This window comes from Panthera leo, chromosome D2 (genome assembly GCF_018350215.1).
Source record: "Panthera leo isolate Ple1 chromosome D2, P.leo_Ple1_pat1.1, whole genome shotgun sequence".
Lineage (NCBI taxonomy): Eukaryota > Metazoa > Chordata > Mammalia > Carnivora > Felidae > Panthera > Panthera leo.
Window position 1 is genome coordinate 3,378,349 of NC_056689.1, and position 21,849 is coordinate 3,400,197.

A 21,849-nucleotide genomic window follows, 5' to 3' on the forward strand; every position below is an offset into this window, starting at 1 on the left:
AAAAATCTCTGCCCCATCATTAACTAAACACTAAACCAAGTACAGGTTTCAGTGGCCCCACGTGACAAAGCAGGCATATTTTAGAGGTATCAGTTCAGAAAGCATTACTTGGAAAAACAAATGAGCAGCATCTTCAGCAGACGCTGGGGAGGGAAGAAATCTGATGTTCAGTGTTGTCACATAATACTGTTTGAAATGACCAGCTTTTAAGAGAACCTGGGACACTGGAATGAAACAGGGAAGAATGGCTGATACACAGAGAAAATAAATCAACAAAAGTGTTTCTGAGAGATTCTAGGCATTAGACTTAACAAAGACTTTCAGTTGGGTGTTTCAAAGATGTTCAAAGAGCTAAAGATGATCATGTGCAAGGCTCTAACGAGACAAAGAAGGGCATTTCCATGACCGTCCCCACATCGTCATTAACAAAGATATGATAGAATATGTGTTTATGTCTAATAATGTAAGAAGGTCTCCTAACTTTTAGTTTATAATAGCAGCTTGTAATATTAGTGTTTTGTAACACTGGATGCTCATACCAGAGCATCTACTGTATGACAAATAATATGTATTAAATACAGCATGTCGATAAGCATTACATACTAAAATGTAAATATAAAAATATGATTAATAGCTACTTTTGCTTATTATTCAAAGTCAGTGTGGTCATTATGATAATATTATGTATATTCTGGCAATTAAAGAGTTGGTATAACACATTGGTGAATAATGGAAACACCGCATGCACCTGGGTGGCTCAGTCAGTTGAGCCTTCGATTCCTGCTCAGGTCATGATCTCGCAGTTTGTGGGTTCCAGCCCCGTGTCAGGCTCTGTGCTGAAAGGTCAGAGCCTGGAACCTGCTTCGGATTCTGTGTCTCCCTCTCTCTGCCCCAACTCCCGCTCATACTCTGTCTCCCTCTCTCTCTGCCCCAACCCAGCTCGTGCTCTGTCTCTTTCTCAAAAATAAATAATCATCTAAAAAATTTTTTTTAAATAAATAAAAGAAGAATGGCAATACCAGGGGCTTCTGGGTGGTGCAGTTGGTTAAACATCTGACTCTTGGTTTCGGCTGAAGTCATGATCTCACATGAGTTTGTGAGTTTGAGCCCATGTCCACTTTATGCTGATAGCTCCGAGCCTTCTTGGGATTCTCTCTCTTCCTCTCTCTCTGCCCCTCCCCCATTCACACACAAACTCATGGGGGAAACATTTTGGGGAGAAAAAATAAAAAAAGAAGAGCAACACCAGACCCACAAACCTTAAGTTCAAATAGTTTTTACAAACATGCATTAACTCTGATAAGTATTATTAAGTATTAGTATTTTTGTGCCCAAGCATACAGTATACTCATTTTGAAAAAGCCATGAGGAAGATGCAGATTTAAATATGTATTTTAAGTGGATAACACAATGAAAACATGTCCTGGGCCCCCAAATCCCTCCTTTCGATATTTTGGATTTCACAAATACTTGGAGAAGAGTCCAAAATTTTCATTTATCTGCTTTTACTTTCTTCTTTTATTTTCCCAGTGCCACATACCGTATAACTGCATCCTTTTTTACATGTTGGCCTTTCAAACACGAAGTCACCTCACACATAGTCTATTAGTTCATTCCCTCAGGTCTTTCTGTTTTCCAGGATGTGGATTCTAATTCTGAGTAACTTCCACTGATTCAGAAATTTTCTTCTTTTCCTTTTTGGATTTATTATTCTCTATTATCAGGAACTTATTACTAGCTAATAAATTGCTGGAGTATTGTGGAGTATTATTATTAATATCATGTAGGCATGAGAGAGAAGCTTGATTTTATGGCACACATTATTGGGAGATGTTTCTCCTACTATACAGGTCTTATTACTGAGTATCAGTATTGTTCATATTTTTATGGCTTCCCCTGGAAATTGTTCCAGAGAACTATTCATTTCCAAACACATTGAACTTCTTGTCCTGTCCCCTACAAGGATCAATAGAATAGAATAATAAGCTACAAATACTGGAACTCACAAAAATATCTGCTAAAAATGAGAGCATTGATTGATCCAAAGATAAGTATGTTATCTAGAGTAATGGGGCATGTAGGGTATATATTAGTAAAGGTACAAGTTTAAATATCCTTACAAAGAACCTCTAAAACACAGTGTTTTAAATCAAATAGAAGTAACTTTCTTTCTCCAGTCACAGCCCAGAAGGCTATGGCCCTGGGTTTGTGGGAAAACTATGATTCTTAATACTTGGTTTGCTATGTTACTCGGCCAGTGGGGGGAAAAAAAAGAAAAAAAGATAACGTTCAGGGCAATAAACTTTGTGGAAATGAACCAAAATTCATCAAAACACGAAGACAGTGTAAGCTGAGGAAACATAAGGGAAGCTGTAGAGACAGTGGTTAGTGCTTTAGTTGTCTGTTCTTGTACAATAAACCACAGACATTAGTGACCTAAAATGGCAGCTATGCTATTTCTCATATTTCTGTGGGTTGATTGGGATCAACTGGGCAGTTCTTTTGTTTCACACGGTGTCGTTGAGGCTACTCAAATGTGTGCATTCAGCCGGGAGCTAGCCAGGGATATAGACATCCAGTGTGGTTATGCCCCCCTTCCCCCCACTGGGCTTACCTTATTCTGTAGCCTTTACCGCAGGTCATTGACTTTTTAGAAAGTAAAAATGAAGGCTACCAGTTTTCTTAAAGCTTGGCCCCAAATGGAATGTATCATATCTGCCACCATTGGTCAAATCAAGCCTGAATCTAGCCCCTATTCAAGAAGAGGGGGGCACCTGGGTGGCTCAGTCCATTAAGCATCTGACTTTGGCTCAGGTCATGATCTTGCAGTTCATGAATTTGAGCCCCACATGGGGTTCTGTGCTGACAGCTCAGAGCCTGGAGCCTCCTTTGGATTCTTTGTCTCCTTCTCTCTCTCTGCCCCTCCCCTGCTCATGTTCTCTCTCTCTCCCTCTCTCTCTCTCTCTCTCTCTCTCTCTCTCTCTGTCTCTCTGTCTCTCTGTCTCTCAACAATAAATAAACGTTAAAAAATTTTTAATAAAAAAAAAGAAGAGGGAAAATACTGGGCGGCCTATGTGGCTCAGTCGGTTAAGAGTCAGATTCTTAATTTTCTGCTCAGGTCATCATCTTATTGTTCATGAGATTGAGCCCCGCATCAGGATCCTGGCTGACAGCATGGAGCCTGCTTGGGATTCTCTCTCTCTCTCTCTCTCTCTCTCTCTCTCTCCCTCTCCCTCTCCCTCTCCCTCTCCCTCTCCCTCTCCCCCTCCCCCTCCCTCTCTCTCCCTCCCTCCCCTTGTCTCCCTTCCCCTGTGCCATTCTCTCTCTCTCTCTCTCTCTCTCTCTCTCTCTCTCTCTCTCTCTCAAAATGGGTAAGTAAACATTTAAAAAACAAGAGGGAAAATAGACTCTGCTTCTTGGTGGGAAGCCCAGAATTTGTAGCTGTCTCTAATCTACTTCAGGTCATGTGTGTGTATGTTACATTAAGATAGTGAATAGTTGGATTGAACAAGTAACTTTTTCATTCCTTGCCCCATGAGTTAAAAATAGTTGAGTAAGCCCTGTAATGTTTAAACATTGTGCGTGCATTACCATTAGTTCAAACTTAAATGTTCACCATTTGCAGAGTACTGATTACTATTAGTTACATTGGATGTAAGTCCGCATTTCAAGTAATTCTACAAATTGTTTAAAAATGTCAGGCTGGGGGTGCCTAGGTGGCTCACTTGGTTAAGTTTCTGATTCTTGATTTCGGTTCAGGTCATGAACTCGTGGTTTTGTGAGTTCGAGCCCTGTGTCAGGTTCTAGACTGACGGTGCAGAGTCTGCTTGGGACTCTCTCTCCTCCTCTCTCTATGCCCCTTCCGTGCTCATGCCAACACTCTCTCTTTCAAAATAAATAAACATTTAAAAAAATTGTCAGGCTGAGTTGATGCCCTGGGTCTTTAGGATGTGACCTAATAGCATGATTCATTTAGTCCTTGTACTAGGAGCATGGGAGTGAGCATCCTGTCCCTTCGTGGTGTTCACTTTTGCATACATCATTAGTGTTCTTTTCCATCTGAGGTTCACTTGAAGAAATAGTTCTCAGCTGTTTATTCATTTTTGTGAGTATTCGTTTGGTGAAAAATGAACTCTACAAAACACAGGTCACTTTAGCCAGATATGAACCCAAGCCCACTGCCATGTGCTGAAGGCAGACAGGGGACAGTGCTTCTGTCCCCCTGTATATACACTGCATAGTCCCCATGCCTCCCTCAAGACTCCTTGCCTGTGTCCCTATACACATGCTAAGAGCAGCAAGTGTCATCTTGAACAGTAAATATTTGTTAAGCATATTTTTGTATTGTTTTTGGACAAAAGAAATGTGAAATTAAAGTTTTAATATGGGTGGTGGTTATATAGGTCTATACAATTCTCCAAAAACATTGAAGCTTATCTGTGCATTTAATTGTATGTAAATTGCACCACTAAATAACACCTTGGGCATCACTGCAGTAAACAATATATTAAATTTTGTCTAGATAATTGGGAGATTAAAGTGGCATTTTAGCATGTTACCTTAGTTATTGTAAACGCATGGAATGTCAGAAGATTGAGGAAGCTATCAGAGCAGTACATGAATGAGAGGGAAAGGCTTTAGGTGAGGAAGCAGAGGAGGACCACAGAAAAACACAGGAGGAGAGAATGGTGAGGACACAGGCAAGGAAGAATCACATGGGCAACACATGAAGAGTCATAAGAGGAATTTGTAGATTGGAATCTGCATAGTCAGAAAAGTGGTGGTATTATCAGCAAAAACTCAGTTCATGGTTTTTATACTTGTTTCAGGTTCAAATAAAGGTATGGGGGCATTTCATACACCGTAACGCGGTGGTTCTCAAACTTTAGAGATTTTCAGAGGTGCATATTTCTGACCTTGCCTTTCAGGGATTCTCATTCAACAAAACAGGATGGGATCTTAGCTTTTCCCATGCAAGTGGACCAAGATCTACATTCTCAGAAGCACTGCCATAAAAATGCATCAGGAAAATAACCCAGGAAAATCTTTGTAGTATTTTCCTAAATTGAGAAATTGGATACTAATGGAGTAACTTTGATTTTTTTGAAAGACAAGTAAAAGCAGATTTGAGGTTTTATGTTCTTTGGTGGGGGATGGATTACAGAATTTTTGGCACTGTTTTAGAACAGAAAAGAAGAGTGTATTATTCATTAGAAATAGCTCAACAAAGAGATTGCAAAGAGGATGGATAGACCTGAAGAGATCTGGAAGACATGAGAGTAGGACAAGGAGAGTTTACTGTTTTCAGTTAGAACAATCAAAGATGCACATGAAAAGTGGGACAGCTATAAGGCAAAATGATAAATTTAAAACTAACAGTAGCGAATGGCAAGAAATTAGAGGCGATATCTATCATCTGGGCACCAACCTAGGAATAATGTGATAAGAAAAAGAAATGTGCTTTGAAGGCATAGATAAAAATATGGTTGAAATTATTGACAACATTTTAGTTATATAACCAGGGCAGCAGGTGCATTGAATACCAAGAGAATGGAATTTTAATACACTTAACCCCAAGATTAAAATCAAGACACAAACTAAATGGAGAAAACTCAGAGCTTCGGAGAGATTTTGAAAAAAAAAGGACCTTTTTAAAGTAATTTTTATTTACGTTTATAATGGGAAAAGAGCAATCTCATTATTGTTGTTGTTGTCATTTCAATGTGAGTAGAGCTGACACAGGCTGTTGCATTAGTTTCAGGTGTACGACATAGTGATCTGACACGTCTGCACGTCTCCGTCTCCCAAGTGTTGCTACCATCTGTCGCTATTACCGTGTCATTGACCGTGTTCCTTATGCTCTGATTCTAATTCCCATGGCTTACTCACTCCATTACTGAAGGCTGTATTTCCCTTCCCCTTCACCCATGTTGTCCATCCCCTACCCACCTTCCCTCTGGTAACCATCACTTCCCTGTATTTATAGGTCTGATTGTGCTTTGAGTTTGTTTCGCTCATTTATTTTTAGATTCCGCTTGTGAGTGGAATCATATGGTGTTTGTGTTTCTCAGCCTGATTTACTTATCATAAGACGCTCTAAGTTCATCCATGTTGCCTCAAATGGCACGAACTCATCCCTTTTTATGGATGTGAAATATTCCATTGTATGTATGTGTACATATGTGTATGTAAATAATATATACCTTAATTCTTCATCTATTGATGGACACTTAGGTTGCTTCCCTGTCTTGGCTATGTCTTGGCTATTGTAAATGATGCTGAAATAAACATACAGGTGCATATATCTTTTCAAGGTCCTACTTTCCTTTTCCCTGATTAAATACTCTCATGTGGTAGCTCCATTTTTAATTTTTTGAGGAATCTCCACACTGTTTTCCACAGTGTTTACACCAGTGTGCATTGCCACCAACAATGCACAAGGGTTCCTTTTTCTCCACATATTCACTTGTTTCTTGTGTTTTCATTTTAGCCATTACTTTATGTGTGAGGTCATATATCATGGTGGTTTTGATTTGCATTTCCCTAGTGATGAGTGATATTGAGCATCTTTTCATGTGTCTGGTGGCCATCTCGAGGTCTTCTTTGAAGAAACGTTTGTTCATGTCTTCTGCCCATTTTTAATTGGATTATTTGTGTTTGTTGCTATTGAGTTTTATAAGTTCTTTATATATTTTGGATACTAATCCTTGATCAGATATGTCATTTGCAAATATCCTCTCACAGTCAGTAGGCCGCCTTTTTGTTTTGTTGATTGTTTGCTTTGCTGTGTAGAAACTTTTTATTTTGATGTAATCCCAACAGTTTATTTTTGCTTTTGTTTCCTGGGCCTTAGGAGACATATGTAAGAAAAATGTTGTGATGGCTAATTCCAGAGAAATTATTGCTATGTTCTGTTCATAACTTTTATGGGTTCAGGACACATGTGTACATCTTTAATCCAATTTGAGGTTTTTTGTGTGTAATGTGTTAGAAAGTCACCCAGTTTCATTCTTTTACATGTAGTTGCCCAGTTTTCCCAGTACCATTATTGAAAAGACTGTCTCTTTCCCATTGCATATTCTTGCCTGTTTTGTCAAAGATTAATTGACCTTATAAATTGTGGGTTTATTGCTGGACTCTCTATTCTGTTCTGTTTATCTATGTGTCTGTTTTTTTTTTTTTGCCAGTACTGTACTGTGTTCATTACTACAGTTTTTTTGTGATATATCTTGAAATCTGGAATTTTGATACCTCCGGCTTTGTTTTTCTCGGGATTGGTTTGATCACTTAGGGTCTTCTATGGTTCCATACAGATTTGAGTATTATTTGTTCTAGTTTTGTAAAAAATGTTGTTGGGGTTTTGATGTGGATTGCATTGAATCTGTAGATTGCTTTGGTTGATATGGACATTTTGACAATATTACTTCTTCCAAACCATGAGGATGGATGATCTTTTCATTTGTTTGTATCATCTTTAATTCCTTCCTTCCTTGTTTTTCTTCCTTCCTTCCTTGTTTTTCTTCCTTCCTTCTTTCCTTCCTTCCTTCCTTCCTTTCAAAAGAAATTGAAGATGTGAAACCTATAGGTTTCACACGTGAAATTTTATGGTTTTCAGAGTACAAGTCTTTCACCTCTTTGGTTAAGTGTATTCCTGCATATTTTATTATTTTTTATCTGATTGTAAGGTTTTCTTTTAAATTTTCTCTTTCTGCAACTTTGTTATTACTGTATACAATGCTACAGATCTCTGAGTATTGATTTTGAATCCCGCCACTTTACTAAATATGCTTATTACTTCTAGTAGTGTTTTTGGTGGAGTCCTAAGGTTTTATATGTATAGTATGCCATATGCAAATAGTAACAGTTTAATTTCTTTACTGACATGGATGCTTCTTATTTCTTTTTCTTGTTTAATTGCTGTGACTGAGGCTTCCTGTACTATATTGAATAAAAGTGGTGAGAGTGGACATCCTTGTCTTACTCCTGACCTTAGAGGGAAAGCTCTCAGTTTTTCACCATTGAGTATGATGTGAGCTGTGGGTTTTTCTTATATGGCCTGTATTATGTTAGGTATGTTCCCTCTAACCCCATTTTATTGAGAGTTATTGTCATGAATGGATCTTGACTCTTGTCAAATTCTTTTTCTGCATCTACTGAGATAATCATGATTTTATCCTTCATTTTGTTGGTGTGTTTTATGATGTTGATTGATTTATGAATATTGAACCATCCTTGCATCCCAGGAATAAACCCAACCAAATCATGGTGAATGATCTTTTCAATGTACTATTGTATGTGATTTGCAAATATTTTGTTGGAGATTTTTATATCTGTGTTCATTAGGGATATTAGCCTGTAGTTATCTTTTTTTGTGGTCTCTTTAATTTTTGGTGCTGGGTAATACTGGCCTCATAGAATGTATTTGGAAGATTTTCTCCCTCTTCTATTTTTGGAATAGTTTGAGAAGAATAGGTATTAACTCTTCTTTAAATGCCTTTTAGAATTAATTTGTTATTCCGTTTAGTCCTGGACTTCTATTTTTTGGTAGTCTTTGATTACTAACTCAATTTTGTTACTTGTAATCTGTCCAGATTTTATATCAGCCTGGTTCAATTTTGGAAGATTATGTTTCTAGGAATTTATCCATTTCTTCTGGGTGGTCCAGTTTGTTGGCATGTAGTTTTTCCTAGTATTCTATCATAAGCCTTTGTATTTCTGTGGTGTCAACGATTGTGTGTGTGTGTGTGTGTGTGTGTGTGTGTGTGTGTGTGTGTGTCCTTTCTATGTATTTCTTGATGAGTCTGGCTAAAGTTTTGTCAATTTTGTTTATCTGTCCAAAGAACAAGCTCCTGGTTCCATAGATTGCTCTATTGTTTTCTTGGTTTCTACTCATTTATTTCTGCTCTGATGTTTACTATTTACTTTATAGTCACCTTGGGCTTTGTTTATTCTTTTTCCAGTTTCTCTAGGCATAAGGTTAGATGTTTATTTGTATTTTTTATTATTTCTTGAAGTAGGCCCATGTTGCTGTAAACTTCTCTCCTACAACTGCTTTCATTGCATCTCAGAAATTTGGAACCATTGAGTTTTCATTTTCATTTGCTTCCATGTATTTTTTTTTTATTCATGGACTGCTTCATTGACCCATTGGCTGTTTAGTATCATGTTGTTTAGTCTGCACATGTTCATGTTTTTTTCCAATTTTTTTTATGATTTATTTCTAGTTTTATAACATTGTGCTTAGAAAAGATACATGGTGTGATTTCAAGCTTCTTAAATTTATTGAGATTTATCTTATGACCTAATGTGTGATCTGTTCTGGGTAATGTTCCTTCTTTGTGCATTTGAAAAGAATGTGCATTCTGTTGTTTCTGGATAAAATGTTCTGTTTACATCTGTTATGTCAATCTGGTCCGTTGTATCATTAAAAGACATTGTTTTCTTGTTTTTTCTGTCTGGATGATCTATGCATTAATGTAAGTGAAGTGTTAGAGTTGCCTACTATCATTTTATTACTATCAATTTATCTCTTAATGTCCATTAATATCTGCTTTATGTATTTAAATGTTCCAGTGTTGAGTGTGTAGATATTTACAATTGTATTTTTTTCTTGAATTGATCCCTTTATAATTAAGTAGTGTCCTTATTTGTCTTTTATGACAGTCTTTCTTTTAAAGTCTATTTTGTTTGATATAAGTATTACTATCCTGGATTTTTTCCACTTCCATATTTGCATGGTGAATATTTTTCTGTCTCCTCACTTTCAGGCTGTATTTATCTAGGTCTGAGGTCTGTCTCTTGTTGTCAGCATATAGATGGGTCTTCTTTGTGTTATCCATTCTGTCACCCTGTGTCTTTTGATTTTTGAATGGAACATTTAGACAATTTACATTTAAAGTAATTATTAATAGGTATGTACTTATCAACAGTTAAAAAATTTGTTTTCTGGTTTTTGTTTTTGTTTTGTTTTTTGTTTCTGTTTTTTAGTTTGTAATTCTTCTTTGTTCCTTTCTTCTCTTGCTCTTTTTGCGGTCAGTGAATATCTGTAGTGATTCTTTGCCTTTCTCTTTATTTTTTGTTTTCTATACAGGTTTGGGGTTTGTGGTTTCAGTGAGGTTCATATGTAAGATCCTAAGTAAATAGCAGTCCATATTAGTTTGGTCATTCAAGTTCAAACATTCTGAAAAGAAAAGAAAAAAAAAGAAAAGAGAAAAAATCATCTTTCTCTTTCCCCTTCTATTTTTTTTACTCCATTCTCTCCATGTTATATATATATATATATATATATATATATATATATATATATATATATATATATATATATATATATGTTCTCATATTTTAAATCTTTTTATTCATATTGTTTAATGTCTAATTGTGGTTATATCTTTTCCACTTAAATGAGTGGTCTTAACATTTTGTATTAGGCTGATTTAGTGGTGATAAACTCCTGTATAATTTATTTGTCTAGGAAACTCTATCTCTCTTTCAAATCTGAATGGTAATCTTGTTGGGTAAAGTATGCTTAGTTGTAGGTTTTTGTTTTTTGTGTTTGTTTTTTTTTTCTTTCTTTCAGCACTCTGAATATATCATGCCACTGCTTTCTGGCTTACAAACTTTCTACTAAAAACTCAGCTAATAACCTTATAGGTTTTCCCTTCTAGGTAATTTTTTGTTTCTCTCTCACTGTTTTTAAGATTCTCTCTTTATTGTTTACCTTTGACATTTTATTATGTGCTATGGTGTAGAGTTCCTTGGGTTCATCTTGTTTGGAATTCTCTGTGCTTCTTGGACTTAGATGTCTATTTCCCTCCCTAGGTTATGGAGTTTTTTCAATTATTATTCAAATAAAGATTCTACACCTTTCTCTTGTTCTTTTTTTTCTGAGATCCCTGTAATATAAATGTTTGTTTACTTTATGTTATCCAAGAGGTCTCTTAATCTGTCCTCATTTAAAAAAACAAAAAAACAAAAAACTCTTTTCTCTTTTTGTTGTTTTGCTTGTGTGCTTTTCATTACCCTGTCTTCCAGATGGCTGACACATTCTTCTGCATCCTCTCATCTACTATTGATTCCCTATAGTGTGTGTGTGTGTGTGTGTGTGTGTGTGTGTGTGTTATTTTAGACATTGTATTCTTCAACTCTGATTATTTCATTTTAATATTTTCTGTCTCTTTACTGAAGATCTCACTGAGTTCTTCCATTCTTTTCTGCACCCCAGTGAGTTTCATTATGATCATTACTTGAAATTCTTTATCAGGTATATTGCTTATCTCTGTTTCATTTAGGTTTTTTTGTTTGTTTTTGCTTTTGTTTTATTTTGTTTTAGTTTTTTCTTGTTATTTTTCTTTGAAGCATATTATTCTGTCTCTTCATTTTGTTTGACTTTCTGTTTGTGTTTCTATGGATTGGGAAAAAGTTAATTGTCCTAAAGTTGAACAACTGGTCTTGTGTACAGTGTTCCCTATCCAGACCATGTATGCTTGGTGAATTTTAATGGTTGGTTGGAGCTGTGGCTATAAATGCTAGTTACACTTTTAAACCATGGCTTTTTACAAAAAGAATAAATGGGAAGAAAAGATAATAATAAAAGAAAAGAAAAAAATTAAAAATGAGGAAAAAAGAAGAAAAAAGAGAAGGAAGAAGAAATAAAAAAAGAGTAAAACCAAAATAAAGCAAGACAATTTTAAAAAGTAAAAACAAAAAGTAAAAAAAAAACATATAATAATAATACAATAAATATTAAACAACAAACAAAACCCATAAACCACAGCTTGTTTTCTGTGTTCAGCACTACAGGGTTCCTGGTGTCGATTTATGGACACTAGGCACCCTGAGGACTCAAGCTCACTGTTGAGCTAAATTCTACTCCTGTCTGGGCTTTTAAATTGAGGGGGAAAGAATTTTTCTTCAGTTCCCTGACTCTCTTACACCAGTGTTTTTTTGTTCTGTGTCCCAGCATGCAAGGAGCTGGTGTGGGCTTGCAAATCCTAGGCTTGCTGCAGTTGCCAACTTTCTGTGACAGTCTGACTTTCCAGTTATGGCATCAACACCCACTAATTATGGCATCTGAACCCCTCCCGTATAGCTTCCAGACCCTGTTCTGGTCTGGGCTTCTAAGGGGGAGGGGGAGAGAGCATTTTCAGAGCTCCCTTTTAAACCCTGGCTTTGTTTTCTGTGCCCCAGTATGACCAGGATTGTTGTGAGCTTGTAGACCCTGGGTTCACTGAAGTCACAAGCTCACTGAGATGACTGGACCCACCTGTCATGGGGTCTGGACTCTGCTCCTGTTTAGGCTTTTAAGGTGGGGTGGGAATGTGAACCAGGGACTATCATTCTCTAGTCCCTCTGACCTGGAGAGCATTCTAGGGTTCCTCTGCTGTTTTCCGGAGTTCTCATGTTGTGTCTTCTACATGCTAGTTGTTCTTTTAAACCACTGCTTTATTTCTGTGCCCAAAGACAGAAGGTTCTGTTCCTGGTCCCTCAGTACTGTCCCTCTCCACTGCCGTTGGCAGCAGTTGGGGAGGGGAGTCCCTTCCTTACTGTGTCTCCGTCTCTCTTGCTTTTCTCTTGCTGTTCTCTCTCTATGGTTGTTCAGTAGCTGTTCAGTCAACCCTCAGTTCTTCTTCAGGAGCAACTGTTCTCTTAATAAGTGTAATTCAGTGTGCTCCATGGAGGAGGTGAGTTCAGGGTCTTCCCATATCACCATCTTGAACTGGAACCAAGAAGCAACTTTTGTAAATGAATTAAGTATAGCTTTGCTAAGTGGAATGAATATCACATCTTCTAAATGAGAAAATTAAGTGAATCCATAGGGTCCTTGAACTTAGACATGCACTTCTGTTCTTGGAAACATTTTTATACATCAATAATAGCCTGGCTTTTGTGAGATACTCAACATTCAGGGGTCACTTGAAAGTTTTCATTGAAAATCATCTGGATATAAGTTGTATATCATAATTGCTTTTGCTTTACCAAAGGAGAGGTTATAATGTTAATCAGCAGTAACATTTGACTGGGACCGATTATAAATTCCTATATGGCCACGATATAAAAACTTGGGAAATAGGCATAAATTTCCTTAAATTTCCATGGCAATCCAATTTTCTTTGATAAGAATTTAGTTTTTAACACAGGGTGATAGAGTTAAGACATCACATTACTATTCATTTCATTGCTGGCAAAATGCTCCCATAACCATCTTAGACTAACAACGCTAACATGCACAATATTATTACTACAGACTCTTTGTTTTTGTTTCTGTTTTTATAATTTCAGTTGTTGTAGAGCTACATTATACTGTGAACAAGACATTAAGGTACTATCTTTGAAAGTTGTCTGGAATGGTCATTTTCTATTTGTATTTATGTCACCAAATGAATAAACACTTAGATTTTTTTTTACATTGATTTATTTTTGAGAAACAGAGTGAGACAAAGCGTGAGCGGGGGAGGAGCAGAGAGAGAAGGAGACACAGAATCTGAAGCAGGTTCCAGGCTCTGAGCAAGCGGTCAGCATAGAGCCTGATGCGGGGCTCGAACTCACAAACTGTGAGATCCTGACCTGAGCCGAAGTCGGACGTTCAACCGACTGAGCCACCCAGGTGCCCCAAACACTTAGATTTTTAAATTTAATATTTATTTTTGTGATGTCCTTATATTCAATGTCTTATAATGATAGATAATATTCATATGGCTCTAAAATTTAAAAAAAAACAGTGGTGTAGCTCGTTTAATCTAGCTTCATTGCCTATTCCCTCAAAACATTCCCTCTTTCTCTCATACATAACACTTTTTTAATGTTATAGTTTATCATTTTTCCTAACATCCATATATACACATTTATGTGTATATATTTCCTTTTATTTGTATGTTTGTATACTCCTATTTCTTAAAAGTTAGTATATATATGCACTTTTCTCCAAGTTGTTTTGTCACTTCTATAACTAAAGATAATTCTATAGTAATAGGTAAAGATATTTATCATTAATTTTTACATTTCAATTATTATCTGCTTGAGGATGTATCATCATTTACTCAACCAGACCACTCTTGATGTATATTTAAATGGTGACTACTTATTATGAAAATGCAAAAATTTCCTTGAAGTGGGATTTCTGGGTCAAAAATAGATGCTACTATGACTTTCTTCAATTTTTTAATTGTCGTTAAATATACATAACATACAGTTTCCCGTCTTAACCATTTATAGGTATACAGTTTAGTGATATTAATTACATTTATAAGGATGTGTCTGCAACTCTTTTTATTTTATAAAACTGAAACTTTATACACATTAAACAATAATTCCCTATTCTCTTCTTCCCCATGACCCCCGGAATACACAATTCAACCTATTGTCTCTGTGATTGTGACGAAGTAACTTATATAAGTAGAATCATGTGGTATTTATCTTTTTTACGATGAGCTTATTTCATCTATCATAATGCCCTCAAGCTCTAGCATATGTCAGCCTTTCACTATCCGTTTGTGTCTTGACATCTAAACTGAGTCTGTTGTAGACAACACATAGTTGGATCATGCTTCTTTCTCAATCCATTTGGTCAATCTCTGTCTTTGACTGGAGAGTTTAATTAATTAACATTTAAAGTCATTACTGCTAAGGAGGGACTTCTGTCATTTTGGTTTTTGTTTTTTCCATAGTCTTAAAGTTTTCTCATTTTCATTTGCTTCAGCACTGTCTTCTTTTGTGTTTAGTTGATTTTTTGTAGTGTTTAAATTCTATTTTTTTTAAATTTTCTTTTGTGTATTCTTTAACTGTTTTCTTTGTTTTCATCATGTGAATTATATTTAAATCCTAAGGCCATAGCACTCTAAGTTAAATTTATGCCAGCTTAAATTTAACAATATATAAAATTCTGGGACACCTGGGTGACTCATTCAGTTGAGTGTCTGACTCTTGATTTTGGCTCAGGTCCTGATCCCAGGTACAGGGGATCAAGCCCTGCAGTGGGCATTGCACTGAGCATGGAGTCTGCTTGGGACTCTCTCTTCTTCTGCCCGTCTCCCCTGCTCCTGAACTCTCTAAGTTAAATTTATGCCAGCTTAAATTTAACAATATATAAAATTCTGGGACACCTGGGTGACTCATTCAGTTGAGTGTCTGACTCTTGATTTTGGCTCAGGTCCTGATCCCAGGTACAGGGGATCAAGCCCTGCAGTGGGCATTGCACTGAGCATGGAGTCTGCTTGGGACTCTCTCTTCTTCTGCCCGTCTCCCCTGCTCCTGAACTCTCTCTCTCTCTAAGAGAAATTTAAAAAAAAATACAAAACTCTGATCTTTTCCAGTTAAATCCTCACCTTTTTAGTCTGTTTGTGTAACAAAATTACACGTTTATATATTGTGTGCCTGAAAACATAAAGTAATAATTCTTTTAAATTTCTTAGTATCTTAAATTATGTAGAAATCACAAATTAGAGTTACAGACTTTGGTACTATAATACCAGCTTTTGTGATTGCCCATGCATTGACCTTTGTGAGATCTTTGTTTCCCCCTACTGCTGGACATTATTGCCTGGTGCCTGCCTATTGTAACCTGCAGGATTCCCTTGACACTTCTTGCAGGGCTGGATTAGTAGTAATGAACTCTCTCAGCTTTTATCTGGCAAGTCTTAATTTCTCTGCCACTTTAGAGGACAGTTTTTCCAGGTATAGAATTCTTTTTTGACATTTTTTTTCTTTTAGTACTAGGAATAAATAGGGTCACTGTCTTCTGGCCACCAAAGTTTCTAATAAGAAAGAGGCTGATAATCTTATTGAGGATCCTTTGTATGTGAGGAGTAATTTCTCTCTAGCTGTTTTCAAGATTCTCTTCTTGTCTTTGTCTTTTGTGTTTGATTATGAAGTGTCTTGGTGTGAGTCTCTTTAAATTTATCTTAATAAATTTCATTGAGCTCTTTGGATGTATATCTCTATCTCTATCTTTCATCAGACTTTGGCAGTTTTCAGCCATTATTTTTTCAAACATTCTTTTTCTTTTCTCCTTCTGAGACTCCCACAATGTGTATGTTGGTCTTGTTAATAGTGCCCTATTGGTCAATTAGGCACTGTTCCCTTTTATTTAATCATGTTTTTTTTTTTCTTTTTCTGTTACTCAGCATCAATAATTTCCATTGCCCTAGCTTCAAGTTTATTGATTCTTTCTTCTGCCTGCTCAAATTTGCATTTCAACCTCTCTAGTAAACTTTTTATTTCAGTTCTAGAATTTCTTATAGTTTCCTGTAGTTTCTTTTCAGGTTATCTGTCTCTTTTCCATTTTATTAATACATAAGTTTCTTGACTTTCTCTACATCTATTTTTATTTCTTTGGACATCTTTAAGGCAGCTGTTTTAACATCTTTATCTAGTAACTCATCAATCAGGTGTTTTTCAGGGCCAATTTCTATTCATTTTTTTCCCTTTGAATGGGCCATACTTTTCTGTTTTTATGTATATCCTGTGTCATTGTTATTGTTGCTGTTGTTGTTGTATATACCCTGTGTTGTGGTTGTTGTTGCTGAAAACTGGACATTTGAATCTAATAATGTGGTAATTCTGGAAATCAGAATTTTTCACCTTCCCAGAATTTACTAGTTTTTATTTGTATTTTTGTTTAATTGTGTTTGTGTGTGTGTATACATATACATATACATATACATACATGTATATGTGTGTGTGTGTGTATATACATGTATATATGTTTTCTTTATTGTAGTCTGTCTCTGTGCTGAGGACTAGTCTGAGGTGTAAACCTAAGGTCTTCTCAAGTAGTTTCTGAGCTATGACTTCCCCTGGGTATGCACATTGACTTGCTAATTTCCCTCCATGTGTAGTTGCTTTTAATGCCTGGCTTCCAAAGGGAAAAAGGGAGAAAAAAGAATAGGGTAAAAAGGTTGCTAGCCCTTTGAATTCCCTGGAAATTTCCTCAGTCTAAGTGGAGTGGCTTACAGCAAGAAGGGTGGGTGTGACAATAGTCACCTGCATCTCTGTGATTAGAAACAGCAGTCACTGATGAGGGCACAGATCTCTGATATTTAGAGGACATGGTCCTTTTTGCCCATAATTACTCCCAGCAGCAGTGTGCAAGCTGCTACAGGAATATGTGTCCAGCTCCCTGCCAAGTGGCAGAGGGGTGGGAGATGTGTAACTGCTACTGTGCTAAGAGTTGTAATTGATGGAAATTAATCATATTTTACTGTCCAAACCTTACTCCAGAAGTTGGAACACTGAAATAAACTCCGGAGTTCTAAAATAGCTGTGTCAGAAAGATCTTGCCAATTCTTGTTTACATGAAGATAGATTCCTGATATCATCTTCTCAGAATTCCCCAATACTCACATCGTTCTCATATACTATGCCAGATTTTCCATCATAAGTTTGTAACACTCTTTTAATAGTACCAGGAATGTCTGGAAGTACATTTTCTCTCACAGGCTCACCAATAGAGTGGAGTGTCCACTTGGGACCATTGCTAATCTAACAAGTAACAAATGGAATTTCATTGTGGTTTTCATCTGAATTTTTCTTCTTGTGTATAAAGGTGAGCATCTTTGTGTATGATGAAGAGTCATTTACCTTTCTCTTTCTGTGAACTCTTTTTATTCTCACGCAGTGTTTTTTGTTTTTTGTTTTTTTTTAATGTACAGATGATGTTTTTCTTTCCTAATTTGTAAATCTACATATGTTAGGGATTTGAACATTTTGCATCTGTTGTTAATTGCAAATATTTTCCCTAGCTTGTCACTTGTGGCTTTACTTTGTTTATTGTGTCTTGCCAAGCCATTTTGTAATGTCATCAAATTTATCTCTTTATTCCCTTATTGCTTCTTGATTTTGAGCCATAGTTAGGAGAGATATGCCCACTCTCACATTATAGTAGAATTCATCTGTGTTTTCATCTATTACTAGCACTTGTGTTGTTTTATTGTTTATTATATATGAATATCCTCTCTATTTGAGATTTACGCTAGTATAAAGAATGGATGCAATTTGATCATTTTCTGTATGGCTCTTCTATTTGATAAATGATAGTATTCAAAAATCCATTTTCCCCTACTGTTTGGAGATGATTCCTTTATCATCTGCTAAATTGTCATGTGCAATTTTGACTATTTCTGGATTTTCAAGTCTATTGTACCGGCAAACTTTTTTATTTCCTCTCACATAATGCCCCAGGAGAGTTTCTCTTCTTGTCTCAGTGTTGAAGCAAAGAAGTACCAGAAATTAACCCATTTTTTGATATGTCTGACTTCTCGCACCCTGGATTTGAATTCAAGCTCTATCTTACATTGTCCCTTTGATCTTGTACACATTATTTAATATCTCAAAGTTCTCAAGTCCTTCTCTGTAAAATGGGAATGATTTACAGACTTATTGATGATAATTTACATAAAGCATTTAGCACAAAGTAAGCTTTAATAATTGGAAGCCATAGTTATTTTATTCTTACAGTTACTGTTTTGCCAAATGCATAATATATTCCATAGTTACATGATATGACTTCTACTGTTTCTTCACTTTGAGACAAAGAATATCATGTTAAACAAAGGAAGATAATGAAATTGAAGAAAATTTCTGCAGGAAGAAATGTGCTTCAATTCACTATAATGCCTGTATTTAAGAAATATCCTCTGTAGGCATTAAGAGTATCATCAATGTATTTTGATTTAATATGATTGATGTAATTGGCTGGATTCTTGCCTTTAGAAAAATATTTTACCAGCTGGAACAGAATATGTTCATTTTAATTTTCAAGCAGCTTGATATTTGGTACAAATTACTAGTCTTTGTTTATTACAAGACATGGTAGAAGACCATGCAGACCATAATTAAGATTTATGCACCATTAAAACACAATTTTATAATTCAAAATTTGCTCTCCCTACACTTAGTATCTCTTTTCATGTGATGAAGTTTCAAGTTAATTAAAGAGCTCTCCTAATAAAATATATTTAGAAAACCATCCAAACAAGAAATATTTTCCATCTTTCTTACTCATAAGCTAATTAATTACATACTACATTTGTGTCTCCTTTCCCTAGACTGCATAATTTTGAAACTTAATTTACTAATGAAATTGTGATTTTGTTCCTCGGTTGATGAAGAAAAACAGATATAGCACACACACATATTACCTCTTGTTCTCAATTAATACTGAAATCTCACTGTCTTTCAGGGACTCCGGAGGATTACCCACGATTTTTCCATATGCATCCTAGGACGGCAGAACTTAGCCTCCTGGAGCCCGTAAACAGAGATTTTCACCAGAAATTTGATTTGGTTATTAAGGTAAATTAAATTAATTTTTTATTACCTTGTGTTTCTAAACTGCTAATCAAAGAAACCAATAGCAGCTACTGTAGGCTCTTTTATGTTATAAAACATAAAATTAATCTGACAGCAGTTAGCCAATGTTTTTGTTAAAAAAATTGAACTGTGGCAGTTCTATTGTGTTGTGTTCTTTTAAAATATCTGTTTATATTATGATGAGATTCAAATACTGAGCATTTTTATATGTAATAAATGTCCTGGTCAAATGTATATAATACTACATAATATAACTTTGTTACACTTCTAGGGTTTAATTTTTCTTGCCAAAAAAACTAATTTTTGACCACAAAACCTTCACTAGTAACTATATTTTAAATGTGCATGCATTCATATATTTATTTATTTTAATAATGTATTATTTTAAAACTATTGTTGCTCTTTCTAACATAAAAACAAAAGATCTTGCCTTTCCATAAATTCTTTTAATATATGTCTCATTATTTTCTTTACTTTGAAAAATGATCCCAGACTGGAAAAATTATCAAAGCGAGGGGAATGCACTTGACATTACAACAACAGTTTAATAATATTTACTGTATTGTAATAAAATCATTTAAAAGGTACTGTGGAAATCCAGATGATCTGCCAGTTAATTCTGATAGACTTTGCTGGGAAGGTAATATTTGAGCTGGACAGGGAAGGAATAATGGTAATTTATGGAGGGCACTCTAATTAATAGAACAGACACAGGCAAGAACATGGGATAAATCTAAACAATGGGTATTATATGACTTTCTCATATCTACACACAGAGAACCATAACTATAGAAATGAATCCCTAGGATATTTTTTTTTTTAATTTAAAAGTGTTAAAAGGAAGTAAGATGGGGAAACTTACTGAGCAAGTACATTGTACAAATTAAGTTCATTTTTCATTGAATTAGAGCCACAACCTTAGTCGTATGCTCACTGGTACAAATGTGTAACTAAGCTCAGGTAAGGTGAGTGATTGACTCAGAGTTAACCTCACTAAAAAGCAGCATCTAAGTGAGGGCCATACTCTTTCACTCCACCCAGATGCAGTTGCTTAGGAATGGTTGTGTGGCTTAAATATGTGTCACCGCAACTGCAGACAATCATACGTAGACAAACAGTTAATGTTAGCTCAAATTAGGATGTATTTTGTGAGCACTGATCCTGTTGTGCATTGCCAGATCCTGAGATTAGTTGGTTGTCTTCTGTCCTTGAAGAACTTGTAGTCTATGAAGGCAAAGAGTTATATAGGCTGATAAATCAAATATAACACATCAGCCTGCTAATAGGAGGACCACTAAAACGTGCTGGGAAAGCACAGAATACGGAGATATCAATTAATCTGGGGACTCAGAGAAGATGTTCTGCAGATTATGCCAAGCTCAGTGTTGCTTCATAGGAAGAGTTCGGCCAATGGATAGAAGTTCCTTATGTTTGAACATAAGGAAGAGCAGAAGTGAAAACGAGGAGGCATGATGTATGCGGCTATGAGTGGTTAATGGGGAAACGAGGTATAGAGGCAGAACATGGAAGAACCTCATGTAAGACTATTTCCTTGGATTTTGTTTAGTAGGACTTGGGACTCATTCCACAAAGACAGACTCCTTTTACCATTTGTGTAAAATGGCCACGCATGAGATTTATCTTCTTGCACTATTTTAATTATCATGGAACTATATAAAACTCAAAAATACGTTTCCATTGTCTATCGGCGATCTGCTTATACTCCTGTGGTGCTCCTCTCTGTGGGAGGTGAGAAACCCCATGAAGCAGTGTTTCCAAACCGCCTCATTTCAAACCTGAAATCAGTGATTTTCCTTTATTACAAGGTTAGTTGTCCTGGCATACCCAGGTATGGTGAAACTCAGCCCATCAATCACAGAGACCAAAATCAATTAGAACAGGCCATAGATAATTTTTTTATGGTTTAATAACACTATATATTATTAATGGAAGTTTTTACAGACATTATTAGATTCAAATTACTGTGTTTTGTGTGCAGTCAAGGGGATAATAAGCAAAGGTATCAATCTATAAGAATAATAATGTGCCACCTGCTTAAATAATAGCTGAATATTGTGGCTTTGTAGAGGGATCCATTGAAATGCTACAATCTGGCAGTTCTCTCTAGTAGGTCTTTCAGCTTCTTCCCTTTTTTCTTATTTTAATAATGCTTCATTTTTCATTGGCCATAAAAGTTTTTATTGGATTTGATCCCAATTTCTGTTTTGGAAGCTAAGTAAAAATAAAACAAAATGAAGCATTTTCTCCTAGACTTTGAGAATTCTGCTTTAAAAAGATACATGCACATTTCACAGCTGGTAAGTGTCATGGTTAAGAGATTTATCATCTTTATTTCATTCGGCTCAGCCAGTGATTCATTCAGCATCCTACAAAAATGGAAAGGTGAGACTAGGAAGAGAAAATGGAGTAGTTCACCAGCTTTAAGATATTACAGGATTGGAACTTGTCCAGTTAAAAGAGGAAAGGGCATTCCATTTCTAGACGCTATTCCAAATCTAAAATAAATGTCATCACTTAAGCATT

General features: G+C 35.8%; 1 protein-coding gene across 6 annotated transcripts in view; it reads left to right on the forward strand.

Annotated features, from left to right (window-relative positions):
- PCDH15 (protocadherin related 15) overlaps positions 1 to 21,849 on the forward strand; it is an 836,749-nt gene that overhangs the window by 456,319 nt on the left and 358,581 nt on the right. For all 6 annotated transcript variants that reach the window (XM_042907891.1, XM_042907887.1, XM_042907888.1 and 3 more), the window contains one exon: positions 19,175 to 19,287. In XM_042907891.1, coding sequence (XP_042763825.1) covers positions 19,175 to 19,287 — 113 coding nt within the window. The remainder of the gene's footprint in view (positions 1 to 19,174; positions 19,288 to 21,849) is intronic.